The sequence below is a fragment of the Ambystoma mexicanum genome, chromosome 10 (genome assembly GCF_040938575.1).
Source record: "Ambystoma mexicanum isolate Mex_15411 chromosome 10, UKY_AmexF1_1, whole genome shotgun sequence".
NCBI classification, from domain to species: domain Eukaryota; kingdom Metazoa; phylum Chordata; class Amphibia; order Caudata; family Ambystomatidae; genus Ambystoma; species Ambystoma mexicanum.
In genome coordinates this window covers 320,901,223-320,928,435 of record NC_090932.1, presented here as the reverse complement: position 1 = coordinate 320,928,435, position 27,213 = coordinate 320,901,223, and the positions used below count along the sequence as shown (strand labels likewise).

Here is a 27,213-nt window from a genome sequence, read left to right as displayed (position 1 = left end):
ACGTAACTACCTCAGCCCCCATTTTTGGCCAATAAAAGTAGAGTGAGTGCCTTTCCTTGGTCTTCTTGAAACTCAAGTGACCAGCCAAAGGAATCTCATGGGCCAGTTGCAAGAACTGTTGTCTGTTTTCTTGAGGTACTACAAGCCGCTTGTAGTCTCCAGGTGCAGACTCAGTTGGTTCACTGTAGAAGAGGCCATCTTCCCAGTGCAACCTATACTTCCCAGGCTCTTGCCCATCAGCCTGAGAAGCTGCCTGTTGGCGAAAACCTTCCAGAGTTGGACATTCTCTCTGTCCCTTACTGAAGTCTGCCCTGTTGGGTCCACCTTCTGCCATTAAAGACTGCAGTTCAGGATGGTCCACAGGATCCAGATCTCCAATGAGTTCTTGGCCTTCCACTAGCTCCTCTTCAGAGTCTAGCTCAACCACACAGGGTTGTACCTCCCTCTCAGCCTCAGCTGGAGGTGAGTTACAGGTGTAACTTTGGACAACCTAGAGGAAGTCCTAGTTGGAAGCACTGGAGTGCTTGCTGCTGGCTGTTTCCTAGAAGTCTTGGGTTTCCCCTTTGCTTCTTGTTGTTCAGAGGTAGCAAGTTGTAACTCCAGTGGAGTAGGAGTGATATCCTTCTTCATCATCTCCTTGGGAGTACCTCTAATGGTTCTCTCCCTTGCAGGTCTGGTGAGCTCCTGTAACCTTTTACTAGGAGGTCTGGGGGTATGTGACACTACTCCAAGAGTCTTCAGATCATTACCCAACAGAACCCTTCCTGGTACCTCACTTTGTATGCTGACAGGTATCTTCACAGTCATGTCATTACACTGGATGAGAACTGGTAACTGGGAAGCATCTGCACAGGCCCTCCAGCTAACTTGGTGAGGCGTTTGGGTGCCTTAGCAACATCCTCTGCCTGAAAAAATGATTTATCCACCACAGTTATGCTGGCCCCAGTGTCCCTAATGGCAGGAGTCTCCTGACCATTCACCTGGACACCGTCCTTATAATACTCTTTAGTATTATCTGGGATAGAATTATATACATCTAAATTCTGTTGTTCCCACAACCCCAGAGACACTAAAGAAACACTAGCTGAGACTCCAATGGGTTCATCAGCTAGTAACAGAAAGTTTCCACTTGCCATTTGTACTTCCTCCTCTGGAGCGAAGGCTAAGGAGACAAGCTGGACCCCTGAAGGTTTACCTTACATCTGGGATCTCCTTTCACATGGTCGGGCGAGCTACAAACATAGCATTTACCAAATGCTTTCTGGAATGGTGGCTTGCTCTGACCTCCTTCTGGTTTACCACCAGAAGGTACACTACTCTGATTTGGTTTCCTTTGTGGCTTACCCTTATTGTTGGGTTTGGGGCCCTCTTTGGGATTGGAATTATTAGAATTCTCTTTGGAGTCCTTTTTTGGCTGTTTCCCCTCATCCTTTTTCTGAGTTACCCCAGAGTCCTTGTGAGTAGCCCTGTTGCCAACCCACAAGTCAGCAGCCTTAGCTAGTTTTCTGGAATCTAATTCCTTTGAATCAGCTAAGTGCTGTCTGAGCTCAGGAGAGCAGGCATCATAAATTGACTCCAACATCACAAGCTTCTTCATTCCCTCTTAAGTGTTCACCTTGTAACCCTTAATCAATCCCTCTAAGTTCTTCAAACTTTCACTCACCCAGGTAGCCCAAGGGGTACCATCATGCTTTCTGAGGGTCCTAAACCTCTTAAGGTACTGGGAAGGGGTCTTCCCAAATCTAGCTATCAAAGCTAGCTTCACACACTCATAATCCTTCTTATCCTCCTCCCCCAACTCCATTACCACATCAGTTGCAACAGGGGGGAGTCTAGAGAACAACCAGGAAAGTAACTTATTTCCTGTAATGTTCTGGAGCCCATGATTATACTCAAACAAACTCAACCAATCGAACACATCCAACTTAGGCTCATACATACCCACAAGCTCTTTAGGAATCCAGGGTCTTTTGGGACTGGAACTCCTAGAGGATCCGGAGAGAGAAGCATTTTCCACAGACAATTTTTTCATCTCTAACTCATGCTTGAGCTCCATTTCCCTGAGCCTTAGTTCTTGATTCAGTTCTTGGTGTCTTTGTTCTGCTTGAGTATTAAGTCTCTTAAACTCCAATTCAAGTTTCATTTTCTCTAGTTCCAGATATTGAGGACTAAGTGTGGGACCTGGTAAAGGTCCAGTAGGTACAGCTGGCAGAGCAGGTAGAGGCCTAGGGGGGACAACTACATCATCCTCACCCTCCTTTTCTGCTTCTGACTCAAGGTTATCAATACTAGGATCAATATCAATATCATTGCTGTTATCTACATTTGCTGGAGTGGTAGGTTCCTCTGAACCACCATCCAGACTTTGGTTTGCTAACAACCTTTCTATTAGCTCCACTTTCTTGCCTTTAGTCAGGAGATTTTTATGCTTACAGAGAACTCTTAAACAATCAGCAGTTTTTGTAGCAAGGGACTCTTGACTATAACTTTCCATAGTTGACAGGTTAGAAAATAACTTTTTTTAGTGCTAAGCTTTGTGGTTAGCTGCACTAAGGTATCTATAAGCACACTAAAATGTATACTCCATACAAATCCCACCGCTGTACACCAGTGTTAGGCAGAAACCTGTGAAGTTCCCTTAGGGACCACTTGTCATGATGCCTACCCCCGGGCATCCAGACCAGGTCCATCAACCCGGAAGCAGGCATCATGTTACCCGGAGCAAACCCAGCAACCCCTGTTAGGGGCTATCTGGGTACAGTCCTGGAGGCTCATATGGGACATCAGTCCTGGCGCCATAGGCGCCAGGCTCATATGTTAAAACTTACCTGATGCAGACCATGCTGCAAGGGATCCAAGCATCCAAGCCCATGTGAGGCTTGAAGGGACTATTTTATCTTAGGGACTATTTTGTTACTCGGTTGTGGCTGTGGAGGAATACTTACTTGGGACTACTTTGAAAGCTATTTAAACCACGCCCAAAGAGCAGCACATGCTTCACCGTTATTCTGCATCCAGCAGCGTAACGCTCACCGTGTCTGCAGTCAGCATCCAGCATCCTGCCACGCCTGCCTCGAGTCCAGAGCGCCTAGAAAGAAGGGAAAGAAGAAGAAAGGTTAGAACAAGAACTTTACTGGATTTCTTACCTGATTTCGGATTCAGCGCCTCTTTGAACCAGAAACAGACTTCATTTTAAACGCGTTGCATCGCCAGCAGCAGCGCAGCGCCATACTCACCGTTCCTCGCATCATCTCTACGATCCGGTGCTGTATCCATCACCTGGTTGCCGCATTCCAGCGCCTAAGGGGGACAAGAAAAAAACAAGGTGAGCCAAGGGAAAAAACAAGGACAATCTCTTGCCACCATATGCTTACCTGATTTTACCGCAGGAGGTATTATCCACCAGCACGCCAAATCTTCCTACGCTGCACCTGCAAGAAAAGAGAAAGCAGCGAGTTAAACCTTGGCATCATTTACCGGACATTGTTACAAAACACAGACTCTTACCTGAACGCTTTCAGCTGCCACAAGACGATCATCTTTTGGGTCTAAGCTGCAAAAGAAACAACGAATTGGACAAGAGTGATTAATCGGACATTTTGAACTCATTAGAACTATATACTTACGCCCTTTCGCCCGGAGGTTTGAAGCCAAGATTTGTCCAGAACTCTTCCAATATCCTCAAGCCAGTGAAGTAACTGGCCATCAACGTGCCCCTGCATTCTTCGCAGGATGGAGAGCTCGTCATACAAAACTATAAGGTGAGCTTTGTGAAAGGGAATGTCAGAAGTGATAAGTGGGGACGCAGTGAGGTGTTAATACTCAAATCCACGGGTGGCTAATTCCCTTTCCCCGTCTTTAGGAGACTACTTCTACGGGTCAAGCAGACAAAGCTAGGTGGGCCAGTCCAGTCAGTCATCTCTGCACTACGCATCACGTTGGTGGAGACCGTGGCTGTCCAGTTCCGCTCGACACCCCTGTGGGTGCCAGGTGAGCGTAACAGAACGCAAAGACTTCCTACAAATTCTCACCCGGGTGTCATGGAGACCTCAGAAACTGACCAACTGGCCCAATTATTAGGGGAACTTAGGACTGAAGTACATTCCGCTCGCCAAGAAACTAATACACTCAGGAGAGAGTTGATTGTTTCGAAGGAACGCACTGATGGTCTTGCTAGACAATGACTGCAAAACCAAGCGGGGCAAACACCCCTACCGGGACTCGGGGGGGATTCCAAACCCTGTTTCACCAAGCAACCCTGTGCAAGTGATTTTACCAGGCAATATCCCTTTAGCCCCGCCAGAACGCTTTGCGGGCGACCCGAAAAGATTCGCCGTGTTCATGAACCAATGCCGTTTGCACTTTTTATGCAGACCTGGAGCCTTTCCAAACTATCAAGCCAAAGTAGCCTTTGTATTATCATATCTCAGCGGCAGTGCAGCGGATTGGTCAATCCCACTAGTCAATCAGGATGACCCTATTCTTCGGGATTTTCAGGGTTTTCAAATGAGCACGGAAAGACTATTTGCCCGGCACTCTCAAGGACAGGCCCTGGATAACAAACTTTTGTCCCTACGACAGGATAACCAAGACCTTCTAACCTACATAGCAACCTTTAATAGGTTGGTGGTGGAAACTGGAAGGCCCGAGGAATAATGGATTACGTTGTTTCATCGGGGACTTCGAGGAGAACTCAAAGATGTTTTGGCTCAAGTTGTGAACCCACCTCAAGACTGTGCTGAATATATAGACTTAGTGGTCCAGTTAGATCACAGACTTCAGAATCGAAAGGCTGATCGAGCCAAGTTCGAGAACCGGGTGTTGGTTAAACCCAACGCTACCCCCAAAGGAACAGATGCCTCAAAACCCATGCAAATCGGAGGAGTTAAAGGTCCCTTGACACAGAAGGAAAGAGAAAAAAGGCGGCAAATGCAATTATGTCTATACTGTGGAACTTCGGGACATTTTCTACAGGATTGCCCTGTAAAACCATCCAAGAAGGTGGTAGGAGCTGCTGATAAAAGCCATATGGAGCCTGACTCGGGAAACGACCACGCCCGACACGCGTAGAGGTCCGCTTGCCGAGCTTGAAGAAGGATACTCAGACCTCGCATTTCATCATACCAATGGTCCTTATAGATCCAAGGCAGCCATCACGTTTGCACGCAGTTAGGGCATACATTGATAGTGGGGCCATAGGAAACTATGTGGACCACGAATTGGCTTCTAGGATGAATCTACCTCTCTGCAGAAAGACCACTTCGGATGTCATCACCACAGTCGATGGAACTGAAATTGCCTCTGGGCCTGTAACTCATTCCACCGCAGAGATGACATTATTGGGTCAGGATGGGCATCGAGACACTATTGTGTTTGATTTAATCAAAGCCCCGCAGTTCCAAATAATACTGGGGATACCTTGGTTGGAAACACATAATCCTTGTATTGATTGGCGAGAGAAGAGAATAACCTTCCCGGATTGTGCACATACTTGTTACCCAATAAAAACCTTGAACAAGGACCTGGCCACAGTCGCTACTCCAGTTGTGCAGTTACCGCACGAATATCAAGAATTCCAGGATGTTTTCCAAAAAGAACAGGCAAACACCTTACCACCTCACAGATCATATGATTGTCAAATTGATCTCATACCTGGTGCACAACCTCCATGTAGTAGGATCTACGCACTTACGGAACCCGAGAACCTTCACCTACAACAATACTTGGACCAATACCTTGCCAATGGCTTCATTCGTCCATCCAAGTCCCATGCATCTTCAGCTTTGTTCTTCGTTTCAAAAAAGGAAGGTGACCTCAGAACGTGCATAGACTACCGCGCCGTAAATCAGATCACGGTTAAGAACCGATACCCATTGCCTCTGATCCCAGAATTACTAGACCAAGTAAAGGACGCTTGCATCTACACTAAATTAGATCTCCGAGGGGCATACCATCTGGTATGTGTAAAGAAAGGCGACGAATGAAAGACTGCTTTTCGCACTAAGTACGGGTTATTCAAATACCAGGTGATGCCCTTCGGGTTGTGCAATGCACTAGCAGCCTTCCAGTATTTTATGAACGATGTCCTGCGTGAACTCATTGACGTCTGTGTTGTCGTATACATAGACGATATTCTAGTGTATTCCTCTTCAGAATCTGACCATGTGAAGCACGTTCGTGCAGTCCTTGAGAAACTACGCCAGCACAAGTTATATGCAAAATTGGAAACATGCGTTTTCCATACTACAGAAGTTGAATTTCTTGGATTTATCCTGACTCCAAAAGGAGTTTGAATGGACTCTCGAAAGGTTGACGCAATTCTCAAATGGCCAACACCCAGTTCAGTTCAAAGATTACAAAGCATGCTCGGATTTGCTAATTTCTATCGCAGATTCATTCCGGATTTCTCGCACGTTGTACACCCTATCACAGCGCTCTTGCAAAAAAACAAACGCTTCCTGTGGACTGAAGAAGCTGAGAATGCCTTCCAAGAACTGAAAGCGAAATTGACGTCTGCACCTGTATTAAAGCATCCTCATCCTGAACTCCCATACATAGTTGAAACCGACGCATCCAGTTTAGCCATGGGAGCTGTCCTGCCCCAGAAGCATCCTGAAACCGGTCATCTTCACCCAGTAGCATTTTGGTCCAGAAAGTTCTGGGCACCTGAGTTAAACTATGCGGTTACCGATAAGGAGCTATTAGACATCAAATCCACCTTCAAGGCTTGGCGGCATTATCTTCTCGGTGCCAGGCATACCATTACTGTAATCACTGATCACCGGAACTTGCAGTATTTAAAGACAGCCAAAGCCCAATTATCACGTCAACTTCGATGGACATTGTTCTTTGCTGAGTTCGATTTCGTGATCACTTATCGACCAGGCTGTAAAAATGGCAAAACAGATGCCTTATCCCGAATAGGAATGGAAGAAGCATATGCGAACCCGGAGCCTATAATTTGAGAACAAAGAATTCTTGGCATAACTACTTTACAAACCCTAGAAGATATTCAGGTAAAGATCCAACAACTCTTTGATCCAACAGCCCTGCAGGACTGGGTAAAGAAAGGCTCAGACTACTCTGTCATCAATGACCTACCTTATTATCAAGGGCATCTATTTCTACCACATAAGGAACTACAAGAACTAGTCATCTCCAATTATCATGACACCCTGATGGAAGGGCACCCAGGTATCGCAAAAACTGAAGCTAAAATTAAGAGACAATTCTGGTAGCCCACCTGGCGAAAAGACGTAAAGTCATTTGTAATGTCCTGTGGCATTTGCGCCCAAAACAAAAGTCAGAAGAAAAAACCGGCTGGCCTTTTACAACCCTTGGATATTCCACCTACACCATGGCACACCTTATCGTTAGACTTTATTACAGACCTACCTCCATGTAATGGATTTAACACCATTCTCGTTATTGTGGATCTTTTTTCCAAAATGGCACACTTTATTCCTTTAAAGGGATTACCTTCTGCTTCAATTCTGGCCAAGGAGTTTCTCGAAAACATTGTTCGAATACACGGATTTCCCTCCGTATTGGTCTCTGACCGAGGTAGTCAATTCATTTCACATTTTTGGAAGAAATATTGTCAATTGAAGCAAATCGACATGAGGTTATTGACCAGTCACCATCCCCAGACCGATGGTCAAACGGAGAGGACCAACCAGACTCTTGAACAGTACCTGCGTTGTATGTTACACCAGACTGAAAGTAATTGGAAGGACATTCTATGGATCTCCGAATATGCATACAATAACTCTGTACATTCTGGAACTGGACAAAGCCCCTTTTATACCATACACGGGCACCACCCTCGAACCTCAGAACTTGACTCGCCTCAACACTTAGAAATGCCCGCAGTGAACCATCTGCACGCTACTATTACACAAGCCTTTAAGGAAGCAACTGAACATTTGAAACATGCGAAAGAAAAGTACAAGAAAAACGCTGATCAGCATCGAAGTGATGCTCCACAATACCAAATTGGGGATCAAGTTTGGTTGGCCCCAAAACACATACCTCTAAAAGGAAAGCGGACCTTTAACCCTGGATATTTGGGACCTTACCTTATTAAGGCCATTATCAACCCGGTGGCCGTCAAATTGGAATTACCTGCTAGTATGCGAATTCACTACGTCTTCCATGTGTCACTTCTGAAGCCAGTACAACCTGGGACAAGACTAACCAAGCCACCTGACCCCGTCCTTATAGACGGGGAACCCGAATTTGAAGTGAAAAGTATCCTGGACTCCAAAATGGTTAAGTCAAGACTTTTTTATTTAATTGACTGGAAAGGTTACGGACTACAAGAACGGTCATAGGAACCTAGTGACCACGTTCATGCACCTAGGTTGGTGAGAAGATTCCACCGGAATTTCCCAGACAAACCAAGGCCAAGGGGAGGAACGACTTTAGGAGGGGCCTTGGGGGGGAGTGCTGTCATAATGCCTACCCCCGGGCATCCAGACCAAGTCCATCAACCCCGGAAGCAGGCATCATGTTACTTGGAGCAAACCTAGCAACCCCTGTTAGGGGCTATCTGGGTACAGTCCTGGCGCTTATGGCGCCAGGCTCATATGGGACATCAGTCCTGGCGCCATAGGCACCAGGCTCATATGTTAAAACTTACCTGATGCAGACCATGCTGCAAGGGATCCAAGCATCCAAGCCCATGTGAGGCTTGAAGGGACTATTTTATCTTAGGGACTATTTTGTTACTCGGTTGTGGCTGTGGAGGAATACTTACTTGGGACTACTTTGAAAGCTATTTAAACCACGCCCAAAGAGCAGCACATGCTTCTCCGTTATTCTGCATCCAGCAGCGTAACGCTCACCGTGTCTGCAGTCAGCATCCAGCATCCTGCCACGCCTGCCTCGAGTCCAGAGCGCCTAGAAAGAAGGGAAAGAAGAAGAAAGGTTAGAACAAGAACTTTACTGGATTTCTTACCTGATTTCGGATTCAGCGCCTCTTTGAACCAGAAACAGACTTCATTTTAAACGCGTTGCATCGCCAGCAGCAGCGCAGCGCCATACTCACCGTTCCTCGCATCATCTCTACGATCCGGTGCTGTATCCATCACCTGGTTGCCGCATTCCAGCGTCTAAGGGGGACAAGAAAAAAACAAGGTGAGCCAAGGGAAAAAACAAGGACAATCTCTTGCCACCATATGCTTACCTGATTTTACCGCAGGAGGTATTATCCACCAGCACGCCAAATCTTCCTACGCTGCACCTCCAGTCCCGCTCGACACCTCTGTGGCAGCCAGGTGAGCGTAACACCACTGCAAAAGGCTTAAGACTACAGGTGTTGGCAGTAAACCCAATTGGTAGCAGTCTGTACCACCCAGATTTACCTGGTAGCTGGGGCTGAGCAGCCAGACTTCTCTCAAGAAGAGTTAGACAGTATATAGAGTATACAAGAGAGGTACCAAAATACAGTAGAACAAGCAAACACTGACTAGAGCTTTGGTATCAAAGTATATAATTATTTATTAAAAAGACACACTTAGAAACACTCCAGCACTATTATTGTAAGCAAGTTCAAAAACACAGTCACTATTAATATATATACATCCCTTATTCCTTATTAGACAAGTCTTAGTTAACACCACTTATTTTCAGACAGCGGTGAGCCCTTAACTAAAGATGGCACTCCAATAAGTTACGAAAAAGGGAGGGAAAAGGCAGAAATTAGGAAAAGCACACAACACAATACTTTAGAAGCACCCAGCAAGGCAGGAAAGTCAAAGTCTACTTGTGAGCAAAAAGTTAAGAGGCCAGGCTCCCTCTTGGAGAGAGTAGAACACCAATGCGCCCAAGATCACACAGTTTAAAAGGCTTGAAAAGTCTTGCAGGGAGTTCAAAAGGGAATTAGTTCAGCTCAGAAAAGTTCAGTTAGCCAGCCTAGGGCCAACCCAAGTGGTAAGTTGAGGATTTAAGAGACACCCCACACAGACCATTGCGAGGGAGGCCAGGCGGATACAGTACCTTGAAAGTGGAGAGAATCCTCCAACGGGGGCAGATGTTCCTGGCAGCGGGTGCAAGTCACGGCGTCGTCCAGAGGAAGAGAAGATCTCGACATGGAGGAAAGCTGAAGGTCGTTGCACTGCCAGGGAAGAAACCAGCCGCGGAGTTCTCCGGTTAAAAGGTACTACCCTTTTATTTGCGGTAGTGGTAAAATGTGTTATCCCGGTTGCCGGGGTGCTTGGCACAGGCAAGGCGGCCACGAGATGATCTGGGAAGGCGAAAAGGCGGGCAAACTGGTTATCCCCACCAATCAAAGGAAGAAGACTCTTCGGGATGAAGATCTCCTCTGTCGTTGGAAGAAGTGGTGAGTCGGTTCAGCAGGGCTCCACTGGTGGTGTCGTCGTTGCAGGTCAGCTCAGCTTCTCCCTCTTCGGATACTTTGGTCCTGTGACGACGTCTGAAGTCCCAGTCCCCAAAGCCCTGCTTTTATGCAGAAAACCCCCATTCATCAGTCCTAGCTGTCACTCAAACATGCTAAGTGGTGAACCGCGCGGCTCACCACTGGGCCAATCACACAAGAGTGCGACTTGAGTTGCCGAGGCAACTCAGTCCAGGGTGCCTAAACCCCCCTCCCACACATCCTGTAGACCCAGACAGAGTGGCACCACTTTTGGAGGCTTCTGTGGAGAAGCCCGCCAAAAAGTGGAACAAAGGGCTCGACTTGGGTTGGAGTTACAGAGGCGAACACAAACGCCGTTTTAAAACCGAGTCCTGACGAAAAGACCCAACCGGGAATAAATATTAAATAAATAACCCGGCGGTATCTTTAAAATTGCACCAAAAAGTGGTGCGTTTAAAATGAATGGGAAAATCCCATAGTAAATATTCTTAAGGAATTTTTCGCGTGGTAACCACTGCCACCAGCCAGAAACTCGATGAGGGGGGACTGCACAGTGCCCCCTCGAAAAACAGACCCAAGGGCAATCTAATTACCCCTACCAGTACTTCAACAATATGATGGTTTGTACTGGTTCTGTTCCCAATTTAAGACTAGTAAAGTCAATGGTGACTTTATATGCCCTGGGAGACAGTAGTCAGTCCCAGGGTATGGAGTCTATGTTTGGGGGTCACTATGACACCCCTGTGTTACTGCACTGAGGGTGCTGTGTAACACACTTACCAAAAACCACATGAAACCCTATGGAGTAAAAGAACCCATAGCCCATTAAACACATTGCAAAGTCAAAGGATATCTGAAATCATGTCTAAGAGTGGGAGAAAAAGAGTCTCACTCTTAGCAGGAGAAAAAAATAAACCCCAAAAAAACCAGCAAAGCTGCTGGGGGACTCACTAGGTTTGGGAAATTAGCCTTAACAGAGAATTCTCCCTAACACTGGTTGTCAATTATTTTACATTTGATTATCTCTACATTTGTTACATTTTATTTAAGATATTAAACTGTGCATAAACAAAAATGCAAGTGGAAGATAAATTGGTAATAATAATTTTCCATAAGCTGATGTTAACACACTTCATAAGTGTGACTGTTTCTACTTTAGCGATCAGAATGTATTGGGAACGATAGGAGCCTCTTTGTGAAAGAAGGCTCTATTAGGCTTTGTAAATATAACTAAGTACATTGTTACTACAATGGAACATATAGTATAACTACATTATTTGCAGGACTATCTATGTTAAGTAGAAATTTTTTAAAATGTATGTTTTTATTTATTTAGGGAGGAACAATGCTACACTAGATAAGAAATCAGATTTGAAGTGGAGCAGTGAGTTTCTTACAATGGAACAAATTTGAGTGACAGTCTGACCAGGGTGTGGGGGAAGTAAATGGAACAGTCACCAAGGAAAATGCATGGGTGGACATACATAGATTAAGGACAAACAAAAACTAGGCATTTTTAAAAGCAAGTAGGCTGTTAAGGATGTGGCCATGATGGATCAAGTGCTAGAGTGGAGGCAGTAGAAAGTGAGGGACAGGGTAGAGGCGAGGAAAAATGGTTAGCTAGAAGGCAGATGAAAGGTAGGTTAAGAGGGTAACTCGGAGGTGAGGAGATAGGCTTTTAGTTTGGATGTGTAAATGGTTTGTAGTGTAATGTTGTTACCATGATCAAATAAATACATAAATTATTCTTCCGATAAGAACAATTCACTCAAGAAAGATGGAAAATATACCCAAAATAAATCATGGGCGCTACTCAACCATTTAGTATGTCATGGTGTTATTTCTGGGAAAGACGCAATACTTTGCGTTTCTTGCTAGATTATTTTAACTGACATTGAAATGGATTCAGTTCATTTTGTTTATATTAGCAACATAAAGGAAATGTGGCTCATGGTTTTCTTGAAGATATAAAACAATGTAAGGCATACATTTGTTTTTTAATAGTTTTCTTTATTGATTAGCAGAGTTTGCTAATTAACTTTTTCTTGATTAGCAAACAAATCCATTTGATTAGCAATGTTGTACTGGTATATTTAGTGTCACCAGAAATTATGTGTACCCAAGATATAAAAATGAGCAACAATACAGCAGTTGTGTGTACAGCTGAAGTAAGATATTAGTGAGAGGAGACAGGCCTTGCAAATTCTTTACAATTCTGCTAGACCTGCAGGTCGAGTAACTTAGTTATCTTTTGTCAAGATTTACTATTACGTTCCGCAACATTTCTTTATGATTAAACAACTGCACAATGTTTAATGTCTTTTGATTGTGATTCAACTCAACCAGGCAATTTCTTTGCCACAGTTTGCCCAGGTCCTGCCCCCTGAAAACTCGAGGGACTCCCCCCTTTTTTCACAGAGTAACTTAGTTTACCTACTCGACCTAAAAGAAATGCACTTGACGCATGGCAATGGATGAGAACAAACTTAAATGTGGTTTCTGTAACATGGTGCATGTCACCACAAACCCACTTTATGTTTGGCACACTGCTGCCACCTAGAGGCCACCAGTGACATGTTCATTTGACATTTACTGCAAAGTACATTTTAAATAAAAGTTTCAAACATCCCCTGCAGATGGTACTCATCCATCGTAAAATCTACTCGATTAAGTGAGTGGGCAAAAAGATTTGCGAGCCCTGAGTGAGTGTTTGTAAAATTAAAGGATTAGCTGCATGAATGGACACAAATACATAGATATGATAAAAAGGGCTCTGAAAAGAGTTTGGCCAGCTCTCTCTTCTGCTGGTGCTAGTATATAATGTAATCATAATCATAGAGGAAAGCGAGCTCGAGAGGCGAACTACAGTGTATGGTAGTGCAGTAGATCTGTCGCAAATCAATCACTACTTTCCATAAACATCTAATTAGCTTTGTGTATTCATTATGTAACAGGAAAGAAAGTAAGACACTAAGCAGATTGGGGAGCGTAGCAGGCAGAGAACTGGGAAAACTAGGGGGAATATTGTAGTTTGTGGCCATCTCGCTTTCAGGATAGCTGGTATAAAACAACAGGGTGATAAGATGGAATGTGAAGGAGTATGGGATCTGCTCATGGGTTGAGCACCAGTTGGACAGATGTATGCAACAAGCAAATTACAGAACTAGGTTGGCCATCAAAAGCATTTGGTTGTGTGATCATGTACATTTTCAAGTGTTCACTCGTCAATATGATGCAACTTTCCCAACAAAATGAAATATAGTTGACACTATGGCCCTCATTACGAGTTCGGCGGTAACCATGCCGCTATTGGCGGCATGGCTGCCGCCGAAATCGCATTGGGGTCCGGGTCCTCGGAATGTGGACTTACCGGGCCATTCCGAGTTCGGAAGGCCCGGTAATTCCTCCCTCCAAGGACCCGGACACGGTCCTTCCCCATTCCCATTTCAGCCCCCATATGGCTGAATGGGAATGGGAGAGGGAGCAAACAACGGGCCATTACGAGATGGCCCGTTGTTTGCACCCTCTTCCCCTCGCGGGACCCGGTAAGCACGCCTGGTTTTCCCAGGCGTTGCTTCCTGGGTCCCGCGAGGGGACCTCGTAATGTGGCGGTACGGAGTGAACGGCGCCGGCACCTTGCTTAGGTGGTGTCCCAATCCGTGTGCCGGGTTGCATTGGTTTCAGGAGGGACACATGAAATACCGGGTGGATTTGTAGATTAGGTGGTAAATCCAGTTTCACGGCTACTGGTTTGATAATTGCCTTAATGGTATAGGGCCCTAAGAATCTGGGATGAAAGGTCCGGGTTCCCTTGATGGGTACGAATTTAGCAGCTAACCAAACTTTGACTCCTACTTGATAATCAGGGGCCTTTTTTCCGGTGTTGGTCGGCGAATCTATTTTGTTTTTCTTTGGCATGAATAAGGTGTTCCTTTGCCCTTTTGAAAGCCTGAGTAATGGTTGTGTGTAGAGTCTTTACCGCTGGCATTTCCAAGCTGGCTGGAAGGTCCGGTAATTCCTCCCTCCAAGGACCCGGACAGAGGTACGTGGATGTCTGCCATAAAGGGTAAAGAAGGGTGCTTGTCCCGTGCTTGAATGCAAAGAATTGTTATATGCATATTCGGCTATCCATAGTAGGTCTTTCCAATGTCTTTGTTCGTGGTGCAGCATGCACCGTAAATATTGCTCAAGTGTCTGATTGGTTCTCTCGGTTTGGCCGTCCGTTTTGGGATGGTGACTGGTAGATAGCCGAACGTCGATCTGCGCCATTGCCCAACATTTTTTCCAGAAGTTTGAAACAAACTGGCTGCCTCGATCAGAGACCAGAACCGAAGGGAAGCCATGTAGCTTAACCACGCCCTCCAGGAACACTTTTGCTAAAGTGGCTGCGTCTGGGAGGCCTTTGAGAGGAATAAAATGGGCCATCTTCGAGAATAAGTCCACAACTACAAGGATGGTGTTGAACCCTTGGCTTGGAGGTAGCTCAATGATGAAGTCAAGGGAAAGAGTGTGCCATGGAACTGGAGGAATGTCCAATGGGTGTAGGAGACCAGATGGGTTTTGTTTCTGAGATTTATTTTGTGCGCAGACACCGCAGGACTGAATATACTGAATGATGTCCTTACGCAAGGTAGGCCACCAAAAGTTATCTTTCACCTTAGCTAGGGTTTTGCCGATCCCAGGATGCCCTTCAATCAGTGAATCGTGATAGTTTGAAATAATATGCTGTTGCAATTCCATTTTGAGTACATATAGGCGAACCCTAAAAAAGGGTAGATGGTCCTTGATGGTAAATTGTTCTCCTTGAGTTTGCCATGCGAGGAAGGCATCAGGACTCATTGTCCGTTGGATTTTTTTCCGTAGTTCTGCTTGTGTTAAGGCTGTCGTGATAACCAAGAGTTTGTCTTCAGGTATAATAGGTACTGGGTCTGGATTTGCATATACTATTTCATCTATGCCCATGCGAGATAAGGCATGCGCCTTTCCGTTTCTGACTCCTGGTCGAAATGTGATTACATAATCATATTCGGCGAAGAAAACGGCCCACCGTAATTGGCAAGAGGACCGGGCCTTGGCTGTTTTGAGATATTGCAGGTTTCGGTGGTCTGTGATGACTGTAATGGTGTGTCTGGCCCCCAGAAGGCAGTGCCTCCAGGCTTTAAAGGCGGATTTGATAGCCAGGAGCTCCATGTCCATGATGGCATAATTAATCTCTGGAGGTGAGAACTTTTTCGACCAGAAGGCCACAGGATGTAGCTGGTCGGTTTCCGGGTCTTTCTGTGAAAGGACAGCCCCCATTGCAAGACTGGACGCATCAGTTTCAATGACATAAGGGAGGTCTGGACGAGGATGTCGCAGGATTGGAGCAGAGGTAAATTTCTGTTTAAGTTCCTGGAAGGCTTCTTCTGCTTCTTCGGTCCAAGTAAACTTTTTATTGTTTTTTCGTAATAGTACTGTGATTGGGTGCACAACCCGAGAGAAGTCTGGGATGAAACGGCGGTAGAGGTTCGCAAAGCCCAGCATGCTTTGTACCCCTTTCAGAGACGTTGGTGAAGGCCATTTCAGAATGGCATCCACCTTGTGCACATCCATTCTCATGCCTCCTGGATAAAACCAAGAAACTCTACTTCGGTGACGTGAAAAAAGCATTTTTCAAACTTTGCAAACAAGCGATGTTGACGGAGCTTGGTGAGGACTGAACGAACGTGCCTGACATGATCTTGTTTCGAGGCTGAGTAAACCAAAATGTTGTCTATGTACACTAAGGCGCACACATCAATTAACTCCCTTAAGACGTCATTCATGAAATATTGGAATGCCGCAGGAGCGTTGCATAACCCGAAGGGCATGATATTCAAACAAGCCGTACTTAGTACGGAAGGCGGTTTTCCATTCATCTCCTTTTATGACTCGGACCAGGTGGTACGCTCCTCGAAGGTCCAATTTGGTATAAATTTGGGCATCTTTAACTTGGTCTAGCATCTCAGGGATAAGTGGCAAGGGGTAGCGGTTCTTCACGGTGATCTGGTTCAATGCGCGGTAGTCAATACAGGTTCTCAAGTTTCCTTCCTTTTTCGGTACGAAGAACAAAGGACTGGCTGCGGGGGACTTCGAAGGACGGATAAATCCGTTTGCAAGGTACTGGTCTAAATGGATTTCAAATGAAGGTGTTCTGGTTCTGTGAGAACGTAGATCCTGCCGCAAGGGATTTCTGCACCAGGAACAAGGTTGATCTGACAGTCATAGGGCCTGTGCGGCGGCAATGTATTGGCTTGGTCCCTTCGGAAAACATCCTGGAAATCATGGTATTCACTTGGCAAGGTATTAGTTGGTCACAGGGTTGATACTGTAGCTCCGGGAGTCATGGGGATACAGACGTCGGGTTTCTCCTCTTGGTAATAGCAGGCAGGGGAGCAGTCACCGGGGAAGGTGAATTTTTGTGCCCGCCAGTCTATCAAAGGGTTGTGAGCAACCAACCATGGCATCCCTAGTATTAGCCTGAACTGAGGTGCCTTGATGAGATCGAATGAAATAGACTCCCGATGTCCGTCCTGGCACAGCAAGGTTACCCTGGCTGTGCACTGGGTACTGGTCCGGAAGCGATGTTTGTCCGATCCACAGTGGTTACCTTGTCCATAGTTGGCTTAGAAGACAAAGGAAGCCCCATCTCTGCTGCCAGTTCTTGATCAATAGAATTTCCAACTGCTCCGCTATCGATGTATGCTTCAACAGCATGCATTCTTGACAACTGTTGGTGGTTAATTAAGATCACTGGTATTGCAAAGTGCGAGGTCAGCAACTCTTTCTTCTCACTTGACAAACTGACCTATACGTTTGTCGAGCTTGGTAGTTTTCTGATTCCTTAGCTTCATCCTTCTCTGTGGCCCCGACTTTCCATCTTGGGGGTTTTACTGGACAGTCCTTCAGGAAATGTCCTGGTTTCCCACAATACAAACAAAGCTGTTGATGTCTTCTTTTGTCCCACTCTTGTTTTGTTAATGGAGGCCGTATCCCTCCAATCTGCATGGGTTCTACAGCATTTTCAGGTACACGGGGTGCGTTTTCCCTTGGTTGAACATACACGGTCCGAGGGTCCGTCTTAGACCGGTCTGCCTTTCGGTCCTGCAACCGGTGGTTTAGCTGCATGACCAGATTTATGAATTCTGCACAGTCTCTGGGTGGATCAACCACCTGGGCTAAGACGTCCTTTAATTCACCTCGTAAGCCTCGATGGAATAACTTGGTTCTTTTGTTTTCTGGCCACCTAGCTTCGGCAACCAGTCTGTTGAAGGTAGTAATGTACATTATCTACTGCTTGTTGCTGGGTATGGCAAGCAAAAAGTTTTTCCATTTCTCTTTGGAACCCCTCAAAGTCATGTAATAGAGGATCGTCATGGGTTACCAACGGCACCGACCAATCTGCTGCACTACCACTCAGGTATGATAAGACAAAAGCTACCCGAGTTTGGTCGTTTGCAAATGCTCCAGGCCTACAAAGAAAATGAAGGCGGCACTGATTGATGAATGCCGCATACTTCTGTGGGTCGCCTGAGAACCTTTCTGGTGGTGCCATTGGCACTGTTCCAGGTAACGTGATCTGTACCAGAGTGGGTGGTATGGCAGGGTTTTGCATTGTTGGATTGCTTCCAGGTAGAGGCGTCTGTCCTGCCTGTGATTGCAAGTGATTGCAAGTATTGCCTGCTAACTTCAGTGCGTTCTTTGGTCACTATTAGGTCTCTAAGGAGGGCATTAGTCTCTTGTCGGGCAGAATGAACCTCAGCACGAAGCTCTCCTAGCAATTGGGCCAATTGGTCCATTTCTGATGTCTCCATGGCGCCCAGGTGGATTTATTATGGTAGGCTTCACGCTCTGTTACGCTCACCTGGTATCCACAGGGACGCCACCCAGCCGGGTTACTCGCTGGTATGCTTCTCAGCTTTGCCCTGATGTGGTCTGCGGGAAAGGTTCTGCCTGAAAATACATGAGGACTGTGTTCAAGACTGACCGACTGGGGTAAGTATCCTCCCTCCACCCCATATGATTTCAGTCCCTCTGGCGCCCTCTCCTCACCTTGTGGTAGAATTAGGTGTGCTCTCCGTCCTGCCTTCTTTGCAGGGGCGCGTTGTCTTTCATGGGCGAGTGCGGTCCAGTTACTTCACTGACGCCGGCCCGTTTGATATTGTTCAGGCAGGTCTTATTGCTGTTCTTTAGTTTTGTTGCTATCCTGCATGCCTTTCTTTGTTTAAAATGTCTCTTTTTTCTCCCTTAGGTATGCAGAGCTTCAGCGCGGCGAACTGGCTTGGTTGAACCCCGCTGGTAAATGATGGCGCATTAAGAGCGCTATGATGCAGGTCTCCGTACCTTGTGCCCAAACCCAGTCGGCTGGCGTCGGATTCTATAATCAGATCTGGTCTGTCTCCGAAAATGGCACGTCCATTCCAGGCGTCCATATTCTTTAACCACCATTCCAGCTCTGTCTTGGATTCCTGATTCAACGCCACCGGTTGATGGTATCTCATTCCTTGCTGCAGACGTCTTATCTTTAACCTCTGGATAGGTCGGTAATGCAATGGCCCTGGGAAAATGGCCTGAATAGAAGCTACTAACACCCCCACAATCCTTGCTAGAGTTCGGAGGGATACTACTTGTCTTTGCAGACATCCCCTCAACTCCCTCTTGATGTTGCGAATTTTTCCGAGCTGGGAGCTCGAGCGTCGCTTTCCTGGTATCCAGGATGAAACCTAGAAAGTCCAGCCTTTGCGCTGGTTCGGTATCTGACTTCTCTATGTTCACTTGGATACCTAGGGATGACAGCAGGTCTTGGACCCATCTTGTCTGATACCTGAGGGTCTCTCGATCCTCGGCTAGTAGTAGGAGATCGTCTAGATAAATGATCAATCTTATTCCCTTTTCTCTTATTGCTGCTGCTACTGGCTTCAATACTTGGTAAAGGCCCATGGCGCCGAAGCAAGCCCGAAGGGCATAGTCTTGAATCGCCAGAGCTGTCCTTTCCAGCGAAAAGCTAGGAACGTTCTGAATTCTTCTGCTATAGGGATCGTTAGATAGGCATCCTTCAGATCCAGTCTCGTCAGCCAATCCTTCTCCCTGAGCGAGTCCTCTATCTTGAAATGACGGTAAACTATCCAACCGTTCAGCTCCTTCAAGTTTATGACTGGGCGCACTTTCTATTTTCTGTGCACCAGAAACATATTGCTTATAAATTCTGGGTCTCTCGGACACCTTTCTATGGCGTTCTTCGCCGCTAGCTGGCCTAGCTCTTGGTCTAGGAGCCTCTGCTCCGCGCGCGCTAAACGCTGCTGGTGAGGCCTGCACCCCTGGACGGGCGGTTGTACGAACTCTAGGCACATACCCACAATTGTTTGCAACACCCAGGCATCACTGGAAAGCTTGTGCCAGTTTCTACAGAACCTGCCAGTTCTCCCCCCCACTGGGGGATAATGCGCTGCTCTCACCTTGAGTGAATCCTTGTCCACGACCTGATCCTCTTCCTCTGCGACCTCGTGGGAAGCGTCCTCTGGACGGGAAGAAGGAGTCCTGCTGCCTATTTTCTCAGTACTGGGCTCTGGGATTCTGGGGGTCTTCTTGCGACCAGCCGGACGAACCCTGTGACGACTGGTCCCTCCAAAAACTCGGTTGGTGAAAATCTTCCGGATGGAAGCCTGTGCCTTCTCCAAGGATGTGTAGGTGCCTACAAAGCGTTCCATTTCTTTGCCGGTGGTCTCCCTGAAGAGGAGTCCCTGAGCTGCTACGCCGGCTTCGTATGAGGCTAAATCACTAAGCTGTGCGTCGATCTTCAATAATAGGCCTCTCTGACGTTCTGATGCGATGGCGCAGTTCGCATTCCCTAAAAGGCATACTGCTCTCTGCGCCCAGCCTGCTAGGGCGTCGGGGTCTACTTCTTCCCCATATCTCTGGCTCTTTCCGCCAGGTCCATGATTTTCGCGAGTGGTCCGGCCAGGTCCAGCACTTTCTCTTGGCAACTCCTCCAAGATCTATCAATACCCTTACGGGGGTCTTTGTTTGTTTTCCAAACGAAAGTCAGCATTTTGGGATCTAATTCTGGCGTCTCGGCCACTTTTCCTGGGAGGTCTGGTCTCGGCACTCGGCTTGAAGTCTCTGGCGAACTTCTTTGTCCAGCGCTTTCCGTAACCTCTTGGTCATATACTGAGCCACTCTCAGCAAGGGCTGCCAGTCTGAGGATCTCGGGTTCCGGATGCTGTCCGGATGAAACATATCTTCCTCCACCTCCACGAGGTGCTTCTCTTTGCGGATTCTCTTCCCTCCGCTAGGCTTGATTTCCTCCTACTCCCTTGATTCCTCCTCATCCTGGGAGGGGGGTTCACCTTTCTCCAGCTCCTCTTCCGAGCCTGGGTTCTCATCTCCATCTTCTTCCTCCCCTGGAGTGGGGGTCGTGAGGTCCGGCACAGTCTGGCGCCGCAAATGCTTCACAGATCTTTGCGAAGGCGTCGACGACCTCCGGGGCCTTTTCTTTTGCCCCATCTGAAGGGCCCTGGGGGGTCGAGAGGAGCTTTCCTTTTTCGGGCCTTAATACTCCCCATTGACCCTGATTCAGAGGGCTCTGCGGGCGTGCGCTCTTTCCGGCATTATCTAAGGGCTGATGTAAAATAGCCTCTAGGGACTCCAGTCTATCTTGCAGGGGTTTCATCCCCTGAGCCACTGCATCTATAAGTGAACTCCCCAGCACCTCCTTGAAGCTGGCAGCAAGGTCTGATGGCTGCTCCTCTTCACTCCACTCAAAATCCGACATCCTGGGAGGGTGCTGTGTGCCTGATATACCCGTGAGGGTGTCACTGCACGCCCTTTCAATATAGGTGCTTCAGAACCTTAATCAGTAGATTCTTCTTTATATCATCAATATTTATTTATTGTTATTTTCTTTTGTTTTAGTTTTATAGTGGCTGTACCGGACGTACTAAAGATCTTACAAGTGCCTGGTGTGGGCTTATCTCATCAAGTCCTCCTTGCCTGAGTAACGCTGTATAAATATGTACACTCCAAAGTCTCCACCGCCTCGTGAGGCTTATCTCCAGCTGTCTGCTGGTTGGATCCGCGCCTCGGCGTGCAAGCGTTACTTCGCACTCTTAATTTTGTTATTAGACAACGCGTCCGCGTTGTTACAGCGTAGTTTATATCATATAATCACCGCCGGGCCGGCTACTTCCGAGTGCTCCGCTCCGTGTCGCAAGACTAACTGCGAACGCTGAAGCAGGCACTCATTCTGGCTCCGCCCCCACAACATCGGGAGCCATGGAGCTTTGGCTGCCTAGCGCGCCGTTGTCCCGGCCCCCCCAAGAGAGGGGGCTGTTATCCGGCGCTCAAGGTCCTCGCTGCCTCCGCCTCCACGAGGGAGGGGGCTGGGGCTCTGATTCAGCGCGGCCCCCTGGGCCACTGCGAACCTCTCCGACAGCGGGCAGCCACCACTAATGTGCCGGGCATACGGCACGGGGCGGGCACGTCGTGAGGAAACGACAGCTCGCGAAAACGAGCTAAAAACGGAATAAAGATAAACACCGCACTTCGGCAATGACCGGTGCGTCGCTGTGCAGTGCACATCTAAAAGTCAAATTCTAAAAGTCAAAATTAGTGATCCGAAGATCAAGAGCTCTATACTCATTCCTGAGCTATAATCCCTGCGCTTGCCGCATTCTGGTAATGTTAAACACTGTACCTAACTCTACACATACTGAAAACTAACACAATTCTCCAAACAGTAGGGAGATAACCAAAATAGAACTTATCTGCTTGAAGAGCAGTAAAAGAAGAGGCGGAGCTCAGGGACAGGAAGTGGTCATAGCTGAGCTGAAAGGGAGATGGACTACAGAGAGTATAGGGATTGTAGTTTCAAAGGAAGAAAAGTCTGTTGGACATTTTTTCAATATTTGATGTTGGTTTTATTAGTTGGTTGAAACTGCTGAGGAGTAGTAAAATAAAGAAGTTGAAGCATAATGCTAGCCTCCAGTCTTGTCATAGAATTACAGGGTAAATGGATACATTTGAATAAAGAACGGCTACTAAAATATATTTTTCTTATGTTATCTACACAGATACATTGTGCTGTTCTACGAATGCCATAGTTTCCAGATACCGACAGATGGTTTCTTTGGCCAGCAGTGGCAGATACACCTAAACGGATGGATTTCCATAACGATGATGTGGGACGATCGCCCGGGAACGATATGCCCTTTGGCGGTACCAGCGACAAGGAGCAACCTGTCATCGTTTACGGTCTAGCAAGAAGCTGATGCCGAAGCCTTGCGATTCAAGATGCGTCGAATGCACATCTTCTCCCAAACGGAACCCCTTGTGCGTCATGATAAACATTTGATGCTCTAACCCCAGGAAATTCGAAAATTGGTGTTTAATCGAAATCAGTGGATCATGGTTGTTCTCGAAGTGTTTTTGTGAAATAAAAATACATAATAAATTGCAGAGTATTGATGTTTCCTTGAAGCTTAGTGTTTTTTATTCCAATTTGGGACGCGCTGTGCTGTGAGAGGATGTGTGTGTTGATATGCCTACTTCTGCGTCAACTGACAAAGATATAGGTGATGACTGGGCGCGTTTGGCTACGCTGCCCACTAACGTCATGAAAATAGGTGGAGAATATCGCTGGGAATAGTGATGTCAGCTTCAGGGGCGGGTGATATGATTTAGTGCGGTGAGGACGCTTGAGCTTAGGGCGATGCTGCAACAGATAAGATTGGCACAAGATGGTTGCGCCCCGATCACTAATTTTTCATGTGTAAAAGTGAGGAAAACTAAGGTATGGTGCATAGGAAATGTTTTTGCCATCGATCACAGTTTGCTTCGAACCACATTCCCGAACGCTTGGGACAGTAACATTTTTGAGCGCACTATTCCTTTAAAGACCTATATAAAGACAGCCTCCCCCTCACATTTGTAGAATGCAAAAGCAAATTCACTCTCCCAGAATCAGAGCGCTTCTGCCATTGTCAAATTAGACAATGAGTTTCTAATCATAAAATAAGGCAGGCGGGACAGGCCCTCAAAGAGGTATCGAAACTCAATTAGTTGAGGGGCAAAGCACCCATAGGATCACTCAGTGTTACAGGTTACTAGACAAGGCCCAGCTGGAGGATACACTCTCATACATGAAGCAGTGGGAGGAAGATTTGGGGGCGGAGATCCCGTTAGACTCTTGGCAACGTATATGGGCCCGAACCAATAGGAGCTCCAGGTGTACAGGGTATAAAGAATGTGCGGTTAAACTCTGCTTCAAGTGGTACATGACACTGCACTGACTGCATGCAATATCAATAGAATATTTTGTATCGCTGCTGGCATGGGTGTGGCCAATTGGGGAGGTTTTTTCACATGTGGTGGCAGTGCCCAGCAATACAAACTTACTGGCAAGAAATCAAGTCAAGAATAAAGGACGTTACTGAAGTGCTGCTCCCGTTGTGCCCCCGAGTTGGTACCAGAAGACGGGGAACATACAGCCTCAGGACCTAGGGCAGATCTAATAACTCAACTGTTACTGCCAGCAAAGCTTAACAGAGCACGATTTTGGAAAACAAGGGAGGGACCGATGCCATCATACTAGTGGATCAAAGTTTGGGAAATTGTTGCAATGGAGAAACTGTCCGCACATGTAACAGGAAATATGACACAGTTTTCCAGCACTTGGGCCCCATTCCTTGACATTGGACAAGACAGGGAACAGAGGTTCTTCTGCCCACAAACTTTGAGACACTTAATGCAGTGATGAACATCTGTTGGGGAGAGAGGGCACCTGTGGCAACGGGAAAAGGGGCGGCCTAGTATTGTTGAGAACTTGGAGGCCTTGCTCAAGCCACTGATTGAACCGTGTTGTGTATTTTTTTTTGTACTGTTTATGTTTACCTTCACGTTGAATGTTGTTGTCTAATTTGCTTGGGGGATTTGGTGGGTTAATGAAAATGTAAAATGAGATTCTGATTACTCTATAGTAGAAGTCTTGACAACATTACATTTGGCTTTGTTCCTCGAAGGTTTAATAAAAGATATTTTGCAAAAAAAGAAATCAGGGTGCATGATAAATGATCAACACTTCCTTGTTCTGGGAATCCCTTCAAATGTTATTCATAATGCTAAATAGGTGTACGCTACCTCCCTAGAGTAAACTTGGCATATACCACCAGCACGTTAAACGGCGAGTACACAGGGCATTAATCTCTCCCCAAACTCCATTTGGCCATTGCCTAAACCAGTAAAATGCTGCACAGGGAGTCGTTTTTCCACACCCCAAGCCACTAATGCTTTCACAACATAATCTTTGCTGCCGTCATCAATCGACACAGACTGTTGATAGTAATACATTTGATTTAGGTGACTGATGGGGATGGATGATATTTGGCATAAAGTACGTTTTTCTTAAGTTTGTTGATATTTTGGTCTTCATTTACATTTTGTTAAAATGCTCCTGGATACGAAAACTCGAGGCTCTTTTAGAAACACAGAAACAACCTAGTCACTGGCATTGAGAGTGGACCCTAACTTTTAAAAGCAATGGAGAATTTAAAAAACATGTATGGCCAAATTACTTTCAATAATGTACCACTGAAGAAACATGCCTACTCTTATCCTCTTCTGTGGGACTCTCTGGCTCTTCTCTCGAACAAATTGCAGAAACCCATATGAAAATGGCATAATTTTACTGTGATTTAAATGGCATTTTACCTGACATCGTTTACAGCATTCCCCTGATGCACATGAAGCACCTTTAATAAGTCGACATGTTTCTGGGTCACAACATACATTTGTGCATTCCTGCAAGAAAATGAAAAGTATGCTGTTAAGATAGGAAACAGTTTGTAAAGTTAGAACACCAACACGACTCAAGCTTAGCAAGACATATTTCTCAGCTGTTTTTTCTAGAGTTTATGAATCAGTTTTATATGGGGATGGGCAATGGATGGGGAAAATAAAATAGGTTGGAGAGTAATGTGACAGTTTTCAAACAAATCCAAATACTTTATCGTTATGGTACGCAAACAAAGTAATATTTCACAAACAACCTTGTTACTTTACAGACAGAGAGCCTGATTTACAAAAATGTTTTCAAATGAGATTCCAAGACGGCGGTGAAGAGGAGAGGACGTGCGTGAGCAGAGCTCCGTCCTCTCCCCCATCTGCCGCGCCAATAAAGCAACACAATAATGTGGATTGCGGTCCCTGCGCCCCCCCCTCGCAGCCTGGAGGTGCGGGAGAGGTAGCAGAGTAGTGGACTCAGGTCTGTCGCGGCCCCGCAGACTCAGAGATGGCGCCGAGAGATGAGGTGGAGGAGGGCGCTCTCTGACGCCGGAAGAAGCTGGGAGAGACCACAGGGTCCAGGCCCCGGAACAAGCCAGATGCCCGTGAGGAAGTGTGGACGGCTGCCGGAGCACCCGCGGCGCCCGGGGGACTGGAGAGCGGGGGGGAGGAGGCTGCCACCCCCACAAGAAAGACTGAGAGGAAGGACAGCACACGCCAGCAGGTGCCGCGAGGAAGCCGGCAGCTGAACGGGCACAGAGGAGGCAACGCGATCTGCAGGAAGCTGTGGGTGCAGCCCGCGTGTGACACGGAGGAGACCGGGACCAGGAGGATCGCCGTGGGTAAATAGCGGACGGAGCAGACCTACGGCAAGGAAAAAATCTCCAGGAGGCACGGCACCGGAGGGAAACCCTGCAACAGAGCAGCCCAAGCTGACAGAGGCAGCGCATGAGGGTACACAGTTCCTCCCCCACAACAGAAGGTACAATACCCTTTGGGCAGCCGCAGAGGTGCAGCAGAAGGGGAGGACAGGGAGAAAAAAGGGAGCAGGAAAAGGTTTAGGAATTAACTCCTAAAAATAGGGGCGCACAAGGACTTCTGTCCAATATAAGGAGAGGCAGAACCCCAGGGGGGAGAAGGAGAAGACAAGCGCGCAAGAGCACTAGGGGGGAGGAAACCCCACAAAACCCACAAAACCCACCCCCACCCCTGCAAGGGAGACCTCAATCTCAGAGGCCGCACCTAACGCTGTGGCTCCCAACATCTGCGCTAAAGGGCGCAAATCGCCTCACAGGGAACAACCCAAGAGAGATCCGGGATCATAAAGATAAGTTCCCAGTAGAACAATAATATCGAACCACACGAGCCGCCCATAGCAGGAGCAATATACGTGCCTGGACAGCAGCAAAAGGAGAGACCAGTGGGAACACGGTGGCAGCGTGACCCAAATTTATAATTGCATCTATGTCCAGATCCAGGGGAAAAACTGTGCAACAACCCCAACAGTCACCTCAGAGAAAACAGGAACAGCGCCTCCCTCAACTGTGAGGAACAGAAATAAGTACACCAGTAGTCTCAACGAGGAAAAAAAATCAAGAAGGTCAGAGCGCCAAGGCGGGAAACATCGAGACAGAGCCGGGAGACATGGCAACAAAAGAAGATATGAAAAAGTGGTCAAAAGAAGATATGAAAAAGTGGTTTGCGGAATTCCAGGCACAGTTCATGGCCAATGTGCAGACCCAATTTGATACTATAAAAACAGACATGAGAACTATGGTACAAGAGCTCAAGACCGAGCTAATTTATGTGGGGGAGAGAACAGACACCCTGGAGGAAATCACGCAAAATCTTGATGAAGAGGTTCAACAGCAGGCTGTAATCCAGGAACAGCTGCTGAAATGAACCCATAATCTAGAACTGCAATGCGAAAACTTGGAAAACCGCTCTTGGAGGGCTAACATAAGAATTAAGATCATGTCAGAAACGGTGGAAGAAAGAGATCTAAAAGAAGCAGTCCAACAGGTTTTCAAGGACATCCTGGA

At 46.8% G+C, this 27,213-nt stretch overlaps 1 protein-coding gene across 1 annotated transcript in view; it reads right to left on the bottom strand.

The window, feature by feature from the left end:
• The window catches only part of LOC138493169 (disintegrin and metalloproteinase domain-containing protein 9-like), a 4,098,706-nt gene that overhangs the window by 1,512,459 nt on the left and 2,559,034 nt on the right, over nucleotides 1-27,213 (bottom strand). The window contains exon 13 of the mRNA XM_069620352.1: nucleotides 25,100-25,189. Coding sequence (XP_069476453.1) covers nucleotides 25,100-25,189 — 90 coding nt within the window. The remainder of the gene's footprint in view (nucleotides 1-25,099; nucleotides 25,190-27,213) is intronic.